This window comes from Helicoverpa zea, chromosome 26 (assembly GCF_022581195.2).
Source record: "Helicoverpa zea isolate HzStark_Cry1AcR chromosome 26, ilHelZeax1.1, whole genome shotgun sequence".
Taxonomy (NCBI): Eukaryota; Metazoa; Arthropoda; class Insecta; order Lepidoptera; family Noctuidae; genus Helicoverpa; species Helicoverpa zea.
The window spans coordinates 2748216-2770096 of NC_061477.1; the positions used below are offsets into that span (position 1 = coordinate 2748216).

Genomic DNA, 21881 nt, shown 5'->3' on the forward strand with positions numbered 1-21881 from the left:
ATTAATATAAGCGTCGTTACTGCCTCGTTGGTCTAGTTGTCGCGAGCACAGCTGCAGCTGTGCGGCGCGCGGCTGCTGCTGGGCTACCGCGGCGGCTTCGCGGCGCACGCGCTGCCCGACCCGCGCCGCGCCACGCTCGACCAGCCCGCCGTCTGTGAGTAGCCTAATTAATATAAGCGTCGTTACTGCCTCGTTGGTCTAGTTGTCGCGAGCACAGCTGCAGCTGTGCGGCGCGCGGCTGCTGCTGGGCTACCGCGGCGGCTTCGCGGCGCACGCGCTGCCCGACCCGCGCCGCGCCACGCTCGACCAGCCCGCCGTCTGTGAGTAGCCTAATTAATATAAGCGTCGTTACTGCCTCGTTGGTCTAGTTGTCGCGAGCGCAGCTGCGGAGTACGAGGTCTCGGGTTCCGGGTCTTAGAAACTTCGGTGGGTTTTAGTAACTCACAAAGCAGCCCAGAGTCTGGAAGCCGGTGATTGATACACCCGTGCATCGGAAAGTATGTAAATGTTGGTCCTGCGCCTGATCTCTCTCTGGTCGTGTCGGATTGTTGTCTCATCGCACTATGAGAGTGAAGGAATAGTGAGTGCACCTGTGTCTGCGCAAATGCTTGTGCACTATAAAATATCCTGCACAGCTGGCTGATCTCCTTATATGAGAACAACCGTCACAGCCCATAATTGGTTAGGAGGTCATCAATATAAACGTAGAATGCCTAGAAGCTGCAAGTAATGGTGGTGCGGAGCACTGTGACCAATAGAAACAGAGCCAGCTGAGGGTGCCGAAAGAATCGCCTACGTGCACTGCGCACTGTGACGCCCTGCGGACGTCAGATGTGCTCGTTACTTTCGTAGTTTTATATGTGTCTTATTGTGTATTTTGGTCATGTAATAAGTCAAAAAACAGGTTAAAAAATTACTAGTTTTTTATCTGTTTACGGCTTAATTCAATTTCTAATTGGTAACATTGTTTTCACAGCTCTAGTCCACCCCGAGAACCAAGTGAACGTGTTCCTCTCGCACTCGGGGGCCAGGCCGCTGTGTGCTGCGCCGGTACCAGGGTCGGGCGACACGCTGCTGGTGTTCAACTCGCTGGCGCTGTACGTGGACCGGCACGGGCACCGCGCCCGCGACACCGAGCTCATGTACACTGCTCATCCGCAGCACCACGGTGAGTAGACTAGGCTGTTCTCGACTATGTCTAGTGTGGCTAGATGTTGCTGAGTCCATAATGCGCATCTCCTAGTGAGGCTAGCGCCCACTCTCACAGTACACAGTACACGGTGTCTGCACCGTGCGGCCGCGCTAATCAGACATAGGGGGCGTCCTATGTCAGCGATCTGCATTCGAACGCGAAGAACGTGCCGCGAAATAACAAACAGCCAACGCATGTAAAACATTGTGTCGGTGGGAAGTGAATTTCCGCGAATGCGAACAGTTCGTTTGATAAATTCGGTCGAACTGAAATTTCCCTTGCATATGATAATGTCAACTGACTGATGATTTGCGCAAATTCGATCGCACACAAGACAAGAGACACCATAACGGCCTGGTGGCCTTTGCGACAATATGCCACAGCTCAAATAGTTGCAATTGTTTATTTCATTGAAGTGTCACAGTATACATTTTGCAATCAATAAATTGTTTTCTGTTGCAGCGATCAACGAGACGCACCTGCTAATATTCACGGCGACGCATATCGACGTGTATGATATTGAAACGGGAGACTGGGTGCAGACTATGAATATACGTGAGTCACTTTACTCTGATTGATTCTGATGAGGTTTCTGATTGCTTTAATATTTATTTCATCAAAAATATATATATATATATATTATCAAAAAAATATATATATTTTTTTGTATGGACACTAAATGACCTGATGTAAATAAAAAAGATACACTAACATAATATTTTTGTATGTCGTATTACTAATAGTTTTTTGTTGTGATGGTATGTGTATGTCTGCAATTTATTAACGCAAGCCATCTCTCATATTCTTCAGATGTCTTAGGAGTATGTACCATTGAAAGAAGCAAAACAAATCTAGCATTGAATAAATGTAGGGTATTGAAGAGTAAAAAGTAATGTAGGGTATAGAGGACTAGCAAGCGCAGCGTAGGAAGTCTACCAACAAGGTGGACAGACGACTTTATAAAGGTAGGAAGACCGGAAGACGCTGGATGCAGGTCGCTTCCAACAGGTATCTGTGGAGATCTAAGGGGGAGGCCTATGTTCAGCAGTGGACGTCCTGTGGCTGAGATGATGATGATTGAAGAGTTAATTTGTAATTTCATTAAAAAACGAGTAACTTTCTGTCAATTATAATTTGCGACTGTATTTGCAGCGAACGCCCGTCCCCTAGACGAGTCGGGGTGGATCTGCTGCGTGGGCGGCGGCGGCGGCAACGGCTTCCCCTTCTCCAGCGACGCCGCGCCCTTCATCATATACCTGCGGCCGCTCATGTCACGTAAGTTCACATATATGCATATTCATACTTGCACTCGGCAATAGTTCATGCCCACTTAATTATACCCCTAAAATTGTTTTTTGTGTACACCAATACCTACTTTATGTAAAATGTATAACATTTTAAGTATACTATATCTATACTTATCACAGACTAGAGGGGGACATAGGTATCTTTTTTTCCGCGGGCTGCGGAACGGGATACCTATTAAAACCGACATAAAGTCGAGAAGGTCAAACCTAATACATGAGAAGGATTTTATTATATTGTAAAAAAAGCACAGGCTTTTTACTCGACATTAAACTGTATCAGCGTCTATTCACATTCCACCTCCAAGTGTTAGGAACGGGACATTTTTCCAGGACAACGGAATCTAAATGAAAATGTGTGACTACTTCTCTGACCTCCAATTTTTTTTTTGTTCTATAGTTATGACTGTTGCTTATGTTAGATTTTACTGCATTTTAGTTATTTTTCGATCGTTTTAATGCATTTTCTTGCTAACCAATATTAACATAATATCTCCTAACAATAAATACCACTTTCAACAGATCCCCGAGCGTCGGACCCGCCGATCTGTGTGGACACGTCGCTGTGGGGCACTAAGCGACGGTTTTCCGTACGGGAGCAGTCGCACCAGGCTATTGAGGCGCATAACCGATTGTGAGTATTTACTAACATTAACTAATACTTAATTATTTATTAGCATTTACATTTGGCATTACAGGCGGTACGTTTCATTATCTACGTAGACTCAATATACCATCCTTTAGAGTACAGCTTGAAGAAGTTGGGAGCTGTATAATAGCTACAAAACTATATTTATATGTAAAAACATTAACCAACCGTACTGTACTTGGTTAGTAATTTGTATGTGTTCATTAAATAAACGTTTATATTTATTTCTTCCTGGTGTAAAATAACGAATAGAAAAAAATAAATAAAAAAAATGCTATTCTCGCGCCACAGAAAACTTTGGCAGCATCAATTTTTTTTTGCGTCTAGCAATACCAAATTCGAACAATTTTCCTTGACCTTATTTGAATTTGGAATTTGAATTGAATTGGAATGCACAGTGGAAGATATGATTGATATGAGTGTGTGAGGGTTGCGCGCACGGGAGGGGATGTGGCGCGGGCGGCGTGCTGAGCAGTGTGACCGCGCCCGCTAGCGGGAACGAGCCGTCACACACCACAGTTGCTTCTTCGTCAAAACATCAGCTTCATAAACTTTGATACATAAATGACTGTTATACCAACAGATCAGAGCGTCGTTCGCGTCTAATATCAGCCCCCACAAACTTCGCCCACCTGTCGCACATGGGGCCGGGCGACGGCATCCGCTCGCAGCGACTCCTCGACCTGCCCACCACTGTCGAGACTGCTGACGAGCATCCACAGGTAACTACTATATTATCTCGGCCCCCACAAACTTCTAATTGCCTAATTATTCCACAAAAAATCATCATCAACAAGTTTTTTATCATCCCACTGGGCACAGGCCTCCTCTCACTCGGTTCAGGATTGAGCAACTTTTCTAAGTTTGTATGTACTTCCTAAGTATATCTTGGACACCAATCTATACTAATATTATAAAGAGGAAAACTTTGTTTGTTTGTTTGTTTGTATTGAATAGGCTCAAAAACTACTGGACCGTTTTTAAAAATTCTTTCACCATTCGAAAGCTACATTATCCACGAGTAACATAGGGTATATTTTATCCCGGTACGGGCAGTAGTTACCACGGGACACGGGTGAAACCGCTGGAAAACGGCTAGTGTCTGATAAAAATTGAGGAAAACATCTCGAGGAAACCTTGACTATAAAGTCTGAAATAATCAATCTGCATTGAGCAAGCGTTCAAAATTCACAAAAAAATGAACAGTTATTAATGTATGTTTTGCTGTATTTTCTAGATGTATAGCAGTCGAGAGAGCAGTAAACGGACGTCACCGTTAACGATATCACACGGCACAGGATCTTATAATGGTATGTATTCTTCCCACAAATAAAATTGTGATAGATGCGGGAAAATGGTGATGTTGTCCTAGCATCGTAGAAAATACACTTAATGGATCTCTGGTTCATCACGTTTGATTGTTTATTTATTATTTACCATATTATTTTTTCCGACATTTTTGAGTTTTATTTCTTGCTTGCCAGGGTCATGGCGTCGGCGCGAGGCCCCCGGGTCCCCGCCGCCGTCGCCGCCCGCGCGGCCCATGGACCGGTCGGTGGGCGGCGGCTCGCAGGGCAGCGGCTCCCTGCTGCTGGAGCGGTCCATCACCCCGCTCAGCCTGGGCAGCATGAGCTCGCTGCATGACGTGCTCAAGGTATGTACTGTAGAGATGTAGTACTTAGATACTGTTTGGTTTTAAGGTTTTATTATATTGAATACCTGGCCGGACAATTATTTAAAGATATTAGAATAGAATAGTTTTTTATACTGAAGTATGTCATATGTTATCATAAAGCTCACCGACAGGTATAGCCTCAAGGTAGTGCAAGTGTACGCACCGACCTCGACACATTCAGACGATGAAGTGGAGGATATTATGTTTGATGATATATCAAGGGCCCTCCATTTCACTACAAAGACCCATTACACCGTTGTCATGGGGGACTTTAACGCTAGGTTGGGCTAGAAAAGCGGTGATGAGTTGAGAGTGGGGCAATTTGGATATGGGCAACGGAACCCTAGGGGACAGAGGCTGGCCGACTTTCTGGAGAGAGAGGAACTCTTCATGATGAACTCTTTCTTCCAGAAGCCGCCTCACAGGAAATGGACCTGGTTGAGTCCCGGTGGTTTCACGAGAAACGAGATAGACTTCTTCATGACCGACAAGAAACGGATATTCAGTGATGTCTCTGTGATCAACAGGGTAAAAACCGGTAGCGATCACCGAATCGTAAGAGCCTCGCTGAATATCAATGTTAAACTTGAAAGGTCCAGTCTGATGAAGTCTACGCTCCGACCTACTCGGTCCCATATTCAAAACCCGGAAAGCTTTCAACTCGAGCTCTCTAATCGCTTTGCTTGCCTCGAGAACTTAGTGTCAGTGGACGAGATCAACGACGGACTAGTGGAAACTGTCCGCACGGTAGGGTCTAAGTTTTTTAGACCCGGCCGTAAAGATAGACCTCAAAAACTAACCGAGCAAACCTTGAACCTCATGGCTGAACGACGCTTGCTACAGTTGCAGTCTTCCCACGATGCGAAGTCATATAGGCAGCTCAATAGACGAATATCCAAGTCCTTGCGACACGATCTGCGTCTCTTTAATACGATTCGTGTTAAAGAGACCATACAGCGAAACCAAGGCTCCAAAGTGTTCGCAAAGGACAAGTCTATTGGGCAAAGCCAGATGACTAAGCTGAAACGGGAGGATGGCAGCATAGCGTCGACCAAGGCAGAGGTTTTAGGCGAGATCGAGAGGTTCTATGGACAGTTATACACTTCGGTCGCAAAGTCCGTTGACCCTCCAGAAGCTCTTTAACTCAGTCCTGTCCGAGGGCAAAACGCCTGAAGCATGGAGCAGGGGTGGGGTGGTGTTGTTCTTCAAAAAAGGTGACAACAGCCTATTGAAGAACTACAGACCCATCACACTTCTAAGCCATGTTTATAAGCTGTTTTCAAGGGTTATCACGAACCGTCTCGAACACAGGCTTGATGACTTCCAGCCTCCCGAACAAGCCGGTTTCCGAAGAGGCTTTAGTACCATAGACCATATCCATACGCTGCGGCAAGTTATACAGGAGACCGAGGAGTATAACTTGCCATTATGCTTAGCGTTTGTGGACTATGAGAAAGCCTTCGATTCGGTGGAAACATGGGCGGTACTTGAGTCACTCCAACGATGCCATATTGACTATCGGTACATCGAGGTGTTGAAGTGTTTGTATGATAACGCCACCATGTCGGTCCGAGTACAGGAGCATAGCACGAAGCCGATTCCATTGAGAAGAGGCGTAAGACAGGGGGACGTTATCTGACCGAAACTGTTTACCGCCGCAATGGAAGACGCCTTCAAGCTCCTGGAATGGCAAGGACTTGGCATCAACATCATCGGCGAATACATCACTCACCTTCGGTTTGCCGATGACATTGTAGTCATGGCAAAGTCAATGGAGGAACTCAGTATGATGCTTGAGGTCCTCGACCGAGTTTCACAACGGGCGGGCCTGAAAATGAACATGGACAAGATGAAAATTATGTCAAATGTCCATGTTGAGCCCACCCCAGTCTCTGTTGGAAGCTCGGTACTCGAAGTTGTTGACTCATATATCTACCTAGGACAAGTAGTCCAATTAGGTAGGTCCAACTTCGAGAAAGAGGTCAACCGCCGAATCCAACTCGGCTGGGCAGCGTTCGGGAAACTACGCAATGTCTTTTCGTCCGACATACCACAGTGCCTCAAGACGAAAGTCTTCAACCAATGTGTGTTACCAGTGATGACTTACGGCACCGAATCGTGGTCTCTCACTATCGGCCTCATCTCAAAGCTCAAAGTCGCTCAACGAGCTATGGAGAGGGCTATGCTCGATGTTTCTCTATGTGATCGAATCCGAAACGAGGAGATCCGTAGACGAACCAAAGTCACCGATATAGCCCACCGGATTAGCAAGTTGAAGTGGCAATGGGCAGGCCATATTGCTCGCAGAGCAGATGGCCGATGGGGCCGAAAAGTGCTGGAGTGGAGACCACGGACTAGCAAGCGCAGCGTAGGACGTCCACCAACGAGGTGGACAGACGACCTTATAAAGGTCACCGGAAGACGCTGGATGCAGGTCGCTTCCAACAGGTATCTGTGGAGATCTAAGGGGGAGGCCTATGTTCAGAAGTGGACGTCCTATGGCTGAGATGATGATGATGATGATTGAGGTGTTCAGCATATTTGTAGCATATTTGACACCTACAAATATCATATAGAAAAAATATAGTCCTATTAGAGTGTATATTTTAACATAACGGTTATATGTTCTTCTATGTATACTAAACTGACAAAGTATGTCCCGGGCCAGGTGGGCACAGAGCTGGGTGACGCGCTGCACTCGGAGGACAGCAGCTGCGGCGCCTCGCCGCCGCATCCCATGGATCCCTGATGGTGAGTATGTATGCTAACGCGACACAGTATGTCCCGGGCCAGGTGGGCCAGGCCTGATGGTAAGCGTGGTTTTGTATTATACTAGCTTCTGACAGAGGTTTTACACGTATCCCGTGGAAACTGCTGCTCGTACGGCGGTAAAATTTGTATGTGTAACTTACGAAGACTGTAGCTTTCCGACATTGAAGGAATTTTTCAAATCGATCCAATAGTTTTGGAGGGTACAAACAAACAATAAAAATGTCCCCTCTTTATTAGATAGACTAGCTTCCGTCAGCAGTCTGAGAGAAATACTTTTCCGTCTTCGGATGGGTATAATAGTTCTATGTTAGTTTCCTGGTTTTAGCTACATCCCCACCAATTTTAAGCCAAGTCAGTTCATCCGTCATTGACTGTCCTGTAAAAATCAATACTCGATTACTTGACGCTTTAAATTAATATACCGAAAGTAGTAAAAATTGTGAAGAATGAGATAAAGTAACTTAAAAAAAAACTATTAAAAAAAAGCACTTTAAAAAACTTATTTGTGTATATCTCTCCGTAGAAACCAACCGAACTCATCGTGGACACAGGACATGTGTCGTTTCTACGCTTGCTTCTGTTGAGTAGTATAGTTTGCGGGGGCCGCGCGGAAACATGCCGTGTGTCGACCACACAGAGTTCAGTCTGCTCTACGACATGCTTTAAGTATTTCATTAAAACGCCTGTCTTTATGAAAAATATCATCATTTCAAAAATCGATAGCAAATATATCGATATGTTAGGACATCCCTATAATGTGTTATGGTGTTCGTCATAAACACAGGCGCAATTAAATTATAATTAATTATTATCAACATATTTGGTTCCTAAAAGAATTATATGGAAGATTTATTTTGCAATGTTATTAAATTATTTATCAGAAAAAAAAACTCATATAGTTAAAATGTAATGGTTTTCTGCATGAGTAATACTAAACCTTCCATTAAACGATAATAACAAATTTAAATAGATATTATTAAGCTAAGTGCACACTGGTAGGATATTAGGCGTTAGGAAAAAATCGAGGACTTTTTAATTATTCACCTTTTCGACTGGTATTAGTAATTTTATTTATTGAGTGCGTTTTAAGTTAATTTTTAATTGTGTTGTAGTGAAAAATGCAATGAAAATGTAAATAAATTGACTTTTTTGCCACATTTTGGCAACATTTTATGACTTCCAAAAAGAGTATGAAAATTAGCCTATTATTGAAAAAGCAAGTATTATAATTTTGCCAAGATTAAGATTCTTATGACCATTATTTTATACTAGTGACGTTCAAAAAATGTTGAAAAAATAATTTTGAAATTCATCCTAATATTAACTAGTGTGTGCTCCGCTCTAGTTATATAGACCCAATGTGGCTTGTAGGTCAATTAGATTCCTCTTAATATAAACTACGTGTTTTATATCCCGTATGTAAGCCGTTGCCGAGTTTGTGTCTATAGTTTATTGTAGGATTTCAATGTGCTGTGAAAAAATCTAGAGTTGCTTGGACATTAAATAATGGTAAAGGGAAATTAATAAACTTGAGTTAAAGCATTTTGAAAACTTGAACTGATCAATCATTGTTCATTATGTATTCTGAACGATCAGATTTTTTACTTTATAATTTACTAGGGGACTGTTTTATTTACTTGGGAAAATCTTATATTCCTCAATCACACAGCGTCACATAGAGTCAAAATAAGAGGAGCTTGTAATATGACTACATTATATAAAAAAAAACTTTTTCAGAGCACATTCAATCTTGACAATAAACTATAATCCACCGATAAGTAAAGTATATAATATATAAATAAATAGATTTAGGATTTTATTAACCAAAATGTATTTAATTGCTTTTATTTTTAATACTCTCTACGCCATCTTATGACGTAAGCAACCGCCGACAAACCCGGTCCGGGTTTTTAAGTTTTAATGAATTTATAATTAAATAAAAAAATAAAACATGAACAATTTAATATGTGATGTCTTTAAATAATAATAAAAACTGTGACTGTGACGTTGTTAAAATCTTCAAAGCCAAATGTTTTCATGTATATTTGTGAATATTGCTTAAAATTTTGATAATGTCAGACATTTTTACATTCGCCCGAAAATTCGCATTAAAGTAATACATATTTCATTTATTATGTCTTCGAAAAATAAGCCAGATTAATGTGATAAAGATTTTAAATAATATTCACAGTATAAACTTAAATAAACACTGCCATTCCTGTATAGGTAGGTAGTCTATAACTCCACAGTGGAACAAATAGTAAAACTCTAGATTTTGTTACCTGTCTCTTCGTGTTTATATCGATATGTAGTTAAATCGACTACTCGTCGTTTTAAGCGCTTATTACGTCGACAATCTTCAAGATAAATATTCATTTGTGTTAATGACGACGATTTTAAAAGTCGATAAATCGGCATATCGATAAATGGAAGCCTTATTTATCGATAAGAAGGTGTATCGACTTTAAAATCGTAATAGGATATAGATTGATGATCTATAAAATATTATTTCTAACCCTTTCGCTAGAAATGTATACTGTATACATAAGTTTTGTATATTAATAAAGTAATGTGATTATTTCCATTTTTAATGAAGTTATAAAGTATATTACCAAAATAATCGTCACATTAAATGTTTAAGTTAATTATTTATATACCTTCATACGTGAAAATGTCGCTTTATTTTAATGCTTTGTGTGTAAAATGAAGTTCATAAATTGTATCACAAATGTCGATAGGTAAATTATGGAATTAGAACAAAGAAATAAAATGCATTTTCCGTAGACTTTGAAATTTCAATTTCTGTTGCATTTTCTTGTGAATTAGCAATGAAATAAACTATATTTCAGTTTTACCTAAAACTGTGGTTTAAATTAAGCTACCATATTGTTTTTTTTTAATATCTATCGACATTTTTAGATACACATAGCTTTAGGTATTACGTTATATTTGTAACAAATCTCATGATTATTTTGTGATTATTCACCCTAACCGTAAGCAATATTTTTTTTGTAATAATTGTTAATTTTTTAACAATCTAGTCTCTTTTTTTTTTGTTTGTTTATGACCGTAATGTATTATCGCGACTATGATTTTGTCTTCAATGTATTTTTTTAAGATTAAATTAGTTGGACTTAGACAATGAGATTTTTTTTTGTAGGTTAGATTTTTATATGTTTTTGTCTAAAGAGCTGTACCTATAAAAAGGTTAGGTTGATTATGACTAAATTTCAAGATTTTGTTTAGCCAAAAATAAAAATGTTTGTGGAAGAATCTCGGAAAAAAATGAACTGATGCGAGGAAAGTTTTGACTGAAATTATTTTGAAATCCTTTGTAATTTAATGAAATTTGTAATTTAATGAAATTTGTAATTTAAGAAATGTTAGTCATGCAATACCTAACCTAGTGTAGCGCCCTCTATCCTCGGATTTACTCCATTTTGTATTTTTTATATAAACTTCGATGAAATATAAGTTTTCCAAAGATCTTTCTATCGAAATATGTACGTTTACTTTCAAAATTTAATGCGTAAATTACTGCGCAGTGCAGTAGACTGAAATATGAAGTGCTTAAAAAAGTATTCCCTCATCTTATGAAGTGTATTTAGAAATAATAGTATTTCTACTGGGCTCTGTAGTTATTTACGATTTAAAAAGTAATTTCTACAAAATTGTAACAAATCATTTTCGCATTTAATTTTGAATACAATTAATTTATATCAAAATTACCACTGATATGAATGTCCAATTTTAAAATGTTTATTTGGTGAAAAAAAAAACTTATATGCACCAGAAAGAACTGAATGTATATTGCTTTTTTTTTATATAATTGTGTATGAACAAATTTTGTGTAATACCCACTTATTTGTAACCAATTTTGTCGACAATATAAAGTGGATTGTTGCTTATCACGTTAACGAAAACAATTTATTAACTATCGATATTTAGTTCCAAATCACTCCGTTAACGTAATAAACAACAATCAAAATTCATGAGTATTAAAACAAAAACATTCCGTTGGTTTTTATATGACAACACAGAAAAATCGCATATCGGTAGTTTCGATAACTCGCTAGGTGAACTATCGACAAGTGACAACACTACGCATCACAGCATTTACCCTTGTCAATTGATATTAATTAAATTATTATCGAGGATACGTAAATTAACGATTGGCGTTGTATAACCTAATAAATTGTATATCTCAAAAATTTGTTGATCGAGAAATACGCTAGAATAAGATTATATGAAAATTGTATTTAAAATAATATGCAACGGGTTTAGAAACGTAGATTTTGCTAAAATTGATATTTATATTAAAAATACGCTTGTAATGGTCGAAATTGTATCGTTTTTTATTCACATTTACTGTTGCGATGTATAACATAATTGTTTTAGACAGTAACTCTTTTGGCACTTCCTAGCTTTCGAGTTTTATAATCTGATGAAATATTAAAGTGAATATTTTACGATTATCTCAATTTTCTAGCCTGTTCTTGGGTAACATCCCAACAAGCAAAGTAATCCTATAAGAAAAATTATAAGTCTATTACTACTTATAACGTTCTTGTTATGGTATTGCGGTAGACTCTATGACTTATAACAGCATTTGCCAAGCCTAAACATACTCAAGCGCATTAGATTTTATATCTCGGTCTTATAGTCCGCTACAAGACTGACCTCTAAAACATTTATAAGACACTTTTACTAGTAGCAGCATTTCACAAGCATAGATATGCTCAAGAGTAATTGTTTTTATATATCAGTCTTATAGTTAACTACAAGATTATCTTTTAGGACACTTATAGGACTAAACAATCCTGAATAATATTTTGATCCTATACTAGCATTTTGTGAGAGAAAACGATATTATAACATCCTTAGCTGAGACCACTACAAGTTTGTGCCGTCATAGTCTTGCTCAAGACTTTTATTAGCCTTAGAACTTAATAAGAGCGCTATAAGTTAAAAAAAACTTATAAACTTGTAGATCAAACACTTTATTAGTAAACGTCAGCCATTTTGTAACATTCAGTTGTACCCGTCCATTGTGAGAATTCAGTTTAATATGAACTTAAATGATTGGAAACGATTGAAAAGAAGTGGTGGTTACAGGAGAAAGGTAAAAAATAGGTATAAAGAATTAATTATGTCAGGGTCTTCAGAAATAAAATCAAGTGCGTTAGGCGGAATAATTGAGGGTTCCGTGAGCAGAAATATTTTTCCACGTCTTCCCCACGACTCAGAAAGTGAAGAAGTTCAGAACAGCGAAGAAGAATATATCGAAGAGACCACTGACTATGACAATAATCATGAATTTCTGAAAGACATGCAAAGCTGGGCTATAAAATTTAATATACCTCACCTGGCCCTAAACGAACTCTTTAGTTTTTTGAACAAAAGATTAGGTAATGTTTTACCCAAAGATGCTCGTACTTTACTTCATACAAACAAAGAAACGGTGCATATTACAACCTCAGATCCAGGACAGTATTGGCATAACGGATTGATTAAATGCCTAAAAAATACACTGCAGGGGCTGGATTTGAATACTTTACGAAATACGATTTCGTTAAATGTAAACATAGATGGGTTGCCTGTATACAAAAGTTCAAGACATCAACTCTGGCCTATTTTGTGTAACATCTTTGAAATTCCCCACATACCTCCCTTTGTGATTGGTAAGATAACACTATTTCAATATCGTAGAAACTTTAACTACCTACTTTATTAAATTATTTATATAGATATATTATTTTTCAAGGAATTTATGCGGGTGAAGGAAAACCATCTGATCTAAATGCTTATTTAGAGTCTTTTGTGAAAGAAATGAACGAACTTGAAGAATATGGATTAGATACATCGTTGGCGCCAAATGAATCTAAAATCAAAGTCAAATTAAGAGCCTTCATTTGTGATTCACCAGCAAGAGCCTTGATTAAAGGCAAGTTTAGTATTGATATTATTTGAATTATCTGATATCTGATATTTTAATATGAATGAAAAATATGGATGTTTAATTTCTTACAGGTGTCACAAATTTTAATGGAAAGCATGGCTGTCTGAAATGTACGGTGATTGGCGAATACTCACATAAATCAAATACTGTAACATTTCCTAAGTCCAATTGTCCTAAAAGAAACGATAAAGATTTTCGTGCTAAAAAATATGAAGAACACCATAAGCATGATTCTCCGTTATTGAAACTAAACATAGATATGATAGAGGATTTTCCTGTGGCAGACTCATTACACCTAATAGACCTTGGCTTGATGAAGCGGTTGTTGATTGGATGGCGTGACGGAAAGTTGGGAAAATACCTAACCAAATGGAGTGCTCGTGAAATTGATATTGTCAATAGCTTTTTACTGAATTGTCAAATGCCCAAAGAAATTCACAGATCAATGAGATCTGTAGATGTTTTGGCCCATTGGAAAGGTTCCGAATACCGCTCTTTTTTTTATTATCTAAGCGTTATAATTTTAAATCACGTGCTCAAACCAGAACCATTTTATCATTTTTTAAACTTGTTTTGCGCCATAACGATTTGCTCAAATGAAAAGCATTTGCCACTCTTGCCAATTGCTGAAAAAATGTTAGAAGATTTTACAGAAAGTTTTAAGGCCTTCTACGGGCGAGACTACATTACTAGTAACATACATAATTTAACACATATAGTTGACGAAGTAAGAAAATTTGGTATTCTGCAAACTTTTAATGCATATCCTTTTGAAAATAAATTATACGCTATTAAACAAACTATCAGACATGGAAAACAACCATTACAGCAAGTTGCAAGAAGAATAATTGAAAGGCAGTTAATCGAAACGGAGCATCTTAGCGAAGAAATTGTACACTATCCATATATTAAAAAAAACCAGCGAAACGGTTTATTAGTTTTACACCTAGAAACAAATATTTTATCATCGAAAGATGAAGACAAGTGGTTTCTTACTGACAAAAATCATGTAATAGAATTAAAATCCATCAGCTTAAAAGACAACACTAAGCTTGAAATAGAAATCACGGGATATCGCATTGTTAATATCCTCGACGCTTTTGAAAAACCACTAAAATCTTCTTTTTTGAATATTTATAAATGCGATTGTGCTCCTATTGAAAAATCGGAGGTATTATGCAAAGTTCAAAATATAAAATGTAAACTAGTTAGTATTACTTACAATTCAGAGATATTTTTCTTACCATTGTTACATACCCTGTAAATTTCAAGTTTAAAGAGCAAAAAATAAAACGATACTTTATAACAATTATGTTTTATTCAAAATTAAACATTAGTCTTACAATCTTTATAATCAGTCTTATAATCTTTATAATCAGTTTCATAATCAGTCTTATAATCGTTATAATCAGTCTTATAATCTTTGTCATCTTCATAATCAGTCATATAATAATCTATTGTAGTCTTCATAATCAGTTTGACTAATAAAATAATCACTCATCATCATCGTCATTTTAGCCTGACATTACCTATGTCTGGGTATGGGCCTCTTCTTTTTTCTTTTTAATCAATCTTATAATCATCTATTGTAGTCCTTATAACTAGTCTCAACAAACTTAATTTTTAAGCTTCTTTGTACGGCGGCCAGCACATCAACCTATCTCAAAAATCTGACAAATTTTCAAAATTGAACGTAATCCATAACATATAAGCACCTTATTATATTATGAATGTTTTATGTGTAATAAAGTTGAAAGTCATTTAAAGAAATTTGTCAGATTTTTTGGGGTTGCTTAATGTGCTGGCAACAATTTTAAATTTATCTTAGCTTCCTTGTACTAATAAATCTTATAACTAATAAAACTTTACGAGTTAAACAAAATATATCAATTTAACTTCGCCATTAAGATCATGTAATCATCTTTATGGCAAATTTAAATTGAAATATTTTTTATAATATAATATAAGATTATATTCTTTAATTCAGGTCAAATATATAACCCTAATTTTGAGCATCGTCGCAGTCTGGTAAAATTTACTAAAACTACACAACTTAGAAGATAATTTCAGCAAATCAGATCAGACTAAATTTTTGTCTGAAATGATTTGATTTAGTTACTAGGGATATTGATCTATTTGTATTTGAGTGACGACAGCACGTCAGACTATCCCAAACTGTCAAAGACAGATTGGGGTAGTCTAATGTCTCTCGTGTTATAATTAATATTGATGCAAAAGTCACTTAGTCAAATAAAAATTAGATCAAATAGTTTCAGACAAAAATTTCCTCTGTAACATCTTCAACTTCTAATTGGTTACCAGTGGTTTGTGGTGTAGATGTAGGATTTTCAGAAGAAGTCCTTTTGGCGCTATTTTTTCCTCTGCATTTACTTGCGGAAGTTCGTAATTGCTTCGATTTGGCCCGCTGATCGGCATTTCGCAAAATTGTTTTAAAAAAATTATGACAGTCAGTTAAATGGAACGACGAGTCTTGTTTATAAATAACTTCAAAAAAGAAACCAATCATCTTAGAGAAACCTTTTAAGCAGATTTTTTCTGTTGTTTCATTTTGGGAACGTGAAGCTCCAGTCCACGAACACGATTTGAAAAACTTTCTTTCAAACAAAATATCAATAATTGTATATGCTCTTGTGATTCCCTTCCCTGTCCCTTTAGTGCCAAACACACTAAACTTTCTTAGTAAATCTTCTCTATAATCAGAATCCATCAATTTATTTTCAAACTCTTCTAAATCTTTTAAATCTTGTATTGGTTTTAACATCAACGAATGGTTTTGTTTTTCTGTAATAGATTTTTTAATGAATTCTTCGTTCGTAACTTGTATTTCAGTCACTTGTAATAAAATCGATTTCAGTGTTTCGTGTAATACGGCTTGATTATTTAGTGTTGTGTTTAGGGTCCCCATTATAGTCTTCATATCGTCATTTATGGATTTTAGGTCACTTTTAATAGTGGTGATATCTATTTTCATGGATTTTAATTCGCATTGTTCTTCTGATAAACTTGTTTCTTTATTAATGTACGAGTATATTATAGGTGTGTCCGACTGATTACTTTCAGGAATAACAATGTATTTTTCAATATTTTCTTGCGGCGCGCTCAACGGTGTTTCAGATGGAGTTGACTCTTTCGGTGTCGTGATTTCGTAATTAGTCTAAACAATAACAATCATGAGTTAGCTAAATATGACGGCAATACTATTTTTTATGTAAGTAAATATTAAGTTAGTACAATACAGTGAGCTTATATGTTTGGAACGGTGATATACTTATAGTAACGGCACATTTTACTATGTTGCTGTCTAATATTCTCTGCGTAATATAACATCAATATATTTGTATGTTACGTATTTATAACTTACCACCATTATTTGTTCTCCATCTTCAGGTATTATTGCTGAAGAAGCATTATGCTCATTATTCTGAAAATATAATTTATTGAAATCATTTAAAAAATAACGGACAACAATTTTGAAAGCAACGGTTTCGTTCGTGTGGTACAGACGGCGCGGCGAGCGTCACGATAATGCTAGCCCTTTCCACATAGTGACGCTAATACACGAGAGACTAGCACAGCGTGACGCTGTTTGTACCAGTCTAAGTTCATATAATCTCTCAGACAAAAAGGAAATACCTACTTAATGTAAAATCGATCCACGATCTGTGAAAATATCACGTCAGCTACATGCACTATAAACAGGTATTTCAGAAGCGACTTTGAAATCAATTAACTTTAATTCAAAAGCACATAAGTATACTTAAATTCATCTTGGCGCGCGGCTCTAGAGTGCGTGTGCACATATATATAAATATGCAGCTTTGATTTGTGTGACAGTGAAGCGGGTGACGCTCAGTCGTCGTCCGAGCAACACGTGTGCAGGTTCAGTAATTGAAAATACCTATAATGTCACATACAGTTGTTAAATATATCATAATAAATATATATATACCTTACTAACAAAAATATTTACATAGTGTATACATACGCTACACAGTGTTTTGTCTTTTTCGCTCTTTTTCCAAAATAAGAGAGTTCGTGACAAAACACTGTATAGATTAAACACTGTAAATATATTTATCTATACTAATATTATAAAGAGGAAAACTTTGTTAAAAAACTACTGGACCGATTTTAAAAATTCTTTCACCATTCGAAAGCTACATTATCCACGAGTGACATAGGCTATATTTTATCCGGGTACGGGCAGTAATACCCACGGGATGCGAGTGAAACCGCGGGAAAACGGCTAGTTAGTAATAAGGATAATGTTAACGTCACGTAAATCTTTATTGTTACATTTCTATATATTTAATCAGTTTAATAGTCTGATCAACAATCAAATCACAATCAGCCGCCCGCGGTTGTTAGTAGTTAGTCACCCGCAGTCATGGTATCTATGCCTACAAGCTTTACGCACACATAGAGCCGCGCGCCAAGATGAGTTGAAGTTTCTGTACAAACCTTTAAAATTTCTTCTGCCATATTATCATATGACAGCTGTGGAAGATCAGAGCAATTGCGCTGTTTTTTTGATGAGACGTATTCTATGTCAGGTTCTGTGTCTGAATTATTGCTCATTATATCAATTTCATGTATTGCATTTTGATACGTTTTTATGCTCCGCCTTTTTACCGCACAGTTTATTTTTTCCCAAGATTCATCGGGCCAACTACCTTCATCCTTTTGTAACTTACTCGTCTGTGACTGGGTTTGTTTTCTGGGCCAATACAAAACTCCATCGCTCTCCCATTGATGTGGTACACATGTCAATACAATGTTACCCTTTTCAATGGTCTGAACAATTTTAAATGGCATTTTGAACCTGTAAACAAAATAATGTTTGACTAGAAAAAAAAGAATAATATAATCACCCACAAGTTTGTGGAAACACGTTGACCTTGCCTCGTAGAGAGTTTCAACACAACGCGTGATCAGGTCCGTCTCTAGGAAATACTAGTAGCTACTATACTCTAGGAAAGTTACTTCAAATATAGTAAAAATACGTAAATCTCTGGCGATACACCTTACTCACATTAAGCACACGCGCTCTTCCTGACAACTCAGGTGCTACTACTCAGGGGGGGGACAGTTTCCTTGACTGAGCGTTGTCGTAAAGAAAGTAGCGCCATCTTATAAATGAAACGTGAAAACATGCCATATTGCTAACTATTTCACGATAGATGTCTCTGTAAGTAGATTGAAAATTAATTATTTTACCTTTTTATACAAAAATACGAGAGTATTTCAATAATTAGAAGATGATTTAAATTACGAATTCTACTTTGTTTTTAAAAATTCTCAATCTGAGAACCTATCTGACCTTTTTGTTAATTGGTAATAGTAACACAATATACTTCACAAGATGACCGCCATCATAACTTGCGCGTACGCTTGTCTGTGTATTTTGGTCATTTTTGTGTAATTCCTAGCAAATAAATATTTGATTCTAGTAGACCCGCTTTCCAGTAAAAGTATTTTGTTTAATTTTCCTGTTGTAATGTATTTCAAAGCATAACAACAAGAAAATTAAACATAACTTGTTACCGGCGAACGGGTATATTGGGAACTATGCTTATGTTTATAAATATATATAGGTACGTACCTATACGTATGTATAGCACACGTCATATACTTCTGGTCGCAAACTCCAGATGGCGCTTCAAAGTTGCTTGCATAAAAACTGCGCGAGAGGGCTCTCTTTTTCCATAGTATTATTTTACTCTTTGCTACTACTGCTAGACAGCTACTGGTTCGACATGCAACCGCCCCCCGCACCTCTGGCGCCCGTACTGCAGCTGTGTAGGTACTACCGCTATAATACGGCCGCTGAGTTATTACTGATTTGACAGATTCTTAATATTTATTATTCCCTTTATTCAATTAATTAAATTAAAGCAAATGAAGTGACTCCAAAAGTAGCAAATTGTATTTAATAAACAAAAACTGCGCAGCTTTATCTCTGTCTCCAATTTATTTCTCAACGGATCATAGATTAGACCAGAACCACTAAAAAGTTGCTCGCTTGCTACTGAGCCTGCTGGACGCGATAAATATTCAATCACGAAACAAATGACACGATCTCATTACATGCAAAACAAGAAGTGATAGAGTAATCGACAGAAAGCACGCGGAGAGAGGGGATTCCCGTGCGGCAAGTTTAATTTCGTTCGTACATGCTTAGGTACTGCTGTTCCTGTGGCGCTGCCTCCGATCGACTTCCGATTTAATAGTGTCGAAGCCGAAACCAGAGTCGGAGGTGTATCAATCGGAACTTCCGACTTTTCGGAATCGGAAAAAAACTTCGTAACATCCTTATACTGTAGATACATTACATATTTTTACATATAAGTGTATACTCGATGTAAATAAAGTAATTAAATTAATCCTTACTTCACTAAAATTGACAATTCGTCATGTGTCAAATCGGTTATAACTCCGCGGCCGTACTATAAACCACTGATACATCGTACCTTCAAAATATTTGTCAAACAGGGTGGCGCGGGAAGGAATTTCTTGTTATTTCGGTTGCCCAGCCGTATAATGTTTTTTTTATTATTATTTTATTGGATAGCACTATTCTAAAATTAGTTAAGTACTTTTGCGTGTGTAAAAAGTTATGTGGATACAAAATCAGTAGCAATTTGTGCATTCATCTTCTATGTAATGGTCATATATGCTGTACTGGGAGCAATTCGGGCACCAAAAAAAGCTTTGATGCATGAAAAGTTTTAGATTTTCTTGATTAGAAATGAAGTGAGTAGGTCTATCCATATTGTTTAAATAAACTGGAAATCCACACCCATTGCAGCTTTCGGATAACACAAAATGTGTGTTTGTCCAAGGCCATCTCACATGATTTAGTAAAATCAATGACGATTTGGTCAAAAAACAGTCAACATCAAAAATGACCACCATCTTGTTGATTAAATCCTAAAAAGGAAAATCAATCATTAGCTAGCTGACTTTAATTTACTTCAAGGGAACCCTAATTTGTTTTAAAATGGAGGCGAGTAGTCTGGACAGAAACTGCTACAAGTACTAGTTTACCTATAATGGTTCCATAAAGGACTTAATCAAGAGCAATTTTAAAACATGGCCGATATGCATAAGAATTTATGAAATAATTTATTCGCAACATTATACTAATGTGGAATTTTCGAAGGGCCCCGTGAAATTAACTAAATTTCGATACATATTTACAGTAAATATTACTTCCCCACGAGTTCACACACTATATTTACAATATATTACCGATGTTTTAAAGTACTACAAGTAATAATAGTAATAGTAAGTTTACTTACGTTTTTACGTGCGTGGTAACACAAAAAATCCGGCACGACCAGTCAAAGCAACAACGAAAATAACTTGTATTAAAATATACTTAAAACTATTTTCTAAGACCATTACAAGTGCTTTATAAACAAGATTGCTCTAATAAAATACTTACGTCAGATACTAACAAGAGTGTTTGCACTTGTAATTGTTTAGTCTCATATCATTAAAGGCGCTATTGAGCTTCGTCAAGTATATTATAAGGCTTAATAACATTGTATAAGATGATTATAAGATAGTTATAGAACTAAATGCTCGTATAACTGCGCCCAAATTCAACTTTGTAGCATGCTACAAGATTCTTATAAGTGAAAATAAAATGCTCTTAAAGAACGTTTAAAGTACTGATTTTGCTTGTTGGGATATCAGAAACCGAACTGTATTATACATAATGTTCACTTGAAAACCTGTTTTATCATAGCAGATCTCAAGAAAATATCCCCAAATTAACTTCAGATTGCTATATCACAGTAATTTGCGGTAAATATTCACAATACCCAGGACTTTAGACCACTAACCCACTAGCTAGTGCTTATAATAACCAATGTTTATATAAAATATTAGCCAAACATATTTTATCCAGCTACTGCTCCATAAAGTTTATTATTTCATTGTAAATCTAAATTATCGTCTAATATTAAATTGCATTACGTGAATTATCTCAATACTTAATTATTTTATGTAAATATATCTGAATAAAGAAACATTTGAATGAGTTTTGGATTTGTTTTTCTATTCCCACTAGATTGAACGAAGTCATATTTACTCGGCCACATAATAAGGCCCTGCGCAGACGGCACACTTTTTGTGCGATCGAGTCAGCGGCGTACAAAAAGTGTGCATGGCGCGCAAAAAGTCGGTTTCGGATTTTTCACAGACTCAACGCACACGACGCACATCCTCGATCATTTTGTTGGCAGAGCTGAAGGGACGTGGATGCTATGGAAATCGTGCAAAGATCGCGAAGTATTATTTTG

General features: G+C 37.1%; 3 protein-coding genes across 7 annotated transcripts in view; 2 read left to right on the forward strand and 1 right to left on the reverse strand.

Moving 5' to 3' along the window:
* The window catches only part of LOC124643090 (serine/threonine-protein kinase Genghis Khan), a 69979-nt gene extending 57906 nt beyond the window's left edge, over positions 1–12073 (forward strand). Inside the window, exons 37-45 of the mRNA XM_047181940.1 lie at positions 977–1168; positions 1655–1747; positions 2345–2467; positions 3019–3130; positions 3729–3867; positions 4383–4455; positions 4630–4799; positions 7489–7571; positions 8116–12073. Coding sequence (XP_047037896.1) covers positions 977–1168; positions 1655–1747; positions 2345–2467; positions 3019–3130; positions 3729–3867; positions 4383–4455; positions 4630–4799; positions 7489–7569 — 983 coding nt within the window. The 3' untranslated portion in view covers positions 7570–7571; positions 8116–12073. The remainder of the gene's footprint in view (positions 1–976; positions 1169–1654; positions 1748–2344; positions 2468–3018; positions 3131–3728; positions 3868–4382; positions 4456–4629; positions 4800–7488; positions 7572–8115) is intronic.
* A 31-nt stretch (positions 12074–12104) lies between these two features.
* On the forward strand, positions 12105–14857 carry LOC124643091. 3 transcript variants are annotated; one of them, XM_047181941.1, is made up of 3 exons: positions 12105–13273; positions 13357–13536; positions 13623–14857. In XM_047181941.1, exons 1-3 carry the CDS (start codon positions 12661–12663, stop codon positions 14813–14815), a joined length of 1986 nt encoding a protein of 661 aa, XP_047037897.1. In that variant the 5' UTR covers positions 12105–12660; the 3' UTR covers positions 14816–14857. The 3 variants fall into 3 exon arrangements, with proteins under 3 accessions (XP_047037897.1, XP_047037899.1, XP_047037898.1); XM_047181943.1 differs by having other exon boundaries at positions 13357–13763; XM_047181942.1 differs by having other exon boundaries at positions 13137–13536.
* LOC124643093 lies at positions 14851–21235 on the reverse strand. 3 transcript variants are annotated; one of them, XM_047181946.1, is made up of 4 exons: positions 20874–21235; positions 18034–18394; positions 16934–16993; positions 14851–16726 (listed from the first exon to the last, which is right to left on the reverse strand). In XM_047181946.1, the coding sequence occupies exons 2-4, from the start codon at positions 18385–18387 to the stop codon at positions 15824–15826; spliced, it is 1317 nt and encodes a 438-aa protein (XP_047037902.1). In that variant the 5' UTR covers positions 18388–18394; positions 20874–21235; the 3' UTR covers positions 14851–15823. The 3 variants fall into 3 exon arrangements, with proteins under 3 accessions (XP_047037902.1, XP_047037900.1, XP_047037901.1); XM_047181944.1 differs by lacking the exon at positions 20874–21235 and adding an exon at positions 18605–19136; XM_047181945.1 differs by lacking the exon at positions 20874–21235 and having other exon boundaries at positions 18034–18636.
* Positions 21236–21881: the final 646 nt, after the last annotated feature.

Coding starts and splice junctions, on each gene's coding strand:
- LOC124643091 (XM_047181941.1), top strand. CDS start 12,661: ATGAACTTAAATGATTGGAAACGATTGAAAAGAAGTGGTGGTTACAGG. Junction 13,274..13,356: donor CATACCTCCCTTTGTGATTG/GTAAGATAACAC, acceptor TTATTTTTCAAG/GAATTTATGCGGGTGAAGGA. Junction 13,537..13,622: donor AGCAAGAGCCTTGATTAAAG/GCAAGTTTAGTA, acceptor AATTTCTTACAG/GTGTCACAAATTTTAATGGA.
- LOC124643093 (XM_047181944.1), bottom strand. Junction 16,994..18,033: donor TGGCAGAAGAAATTTTAAAG/GTTTGTACAGAA, acceptor TTATATTTTCAG/AATAATGAGCATAATGCTTC. Junction 16,727..16,933: donor ATGGAGAACAAATAATGGTG/GTAAGTTATAAA, acceptor GTTATTGTTTAG/ACTAATTACGAAATCACGAC.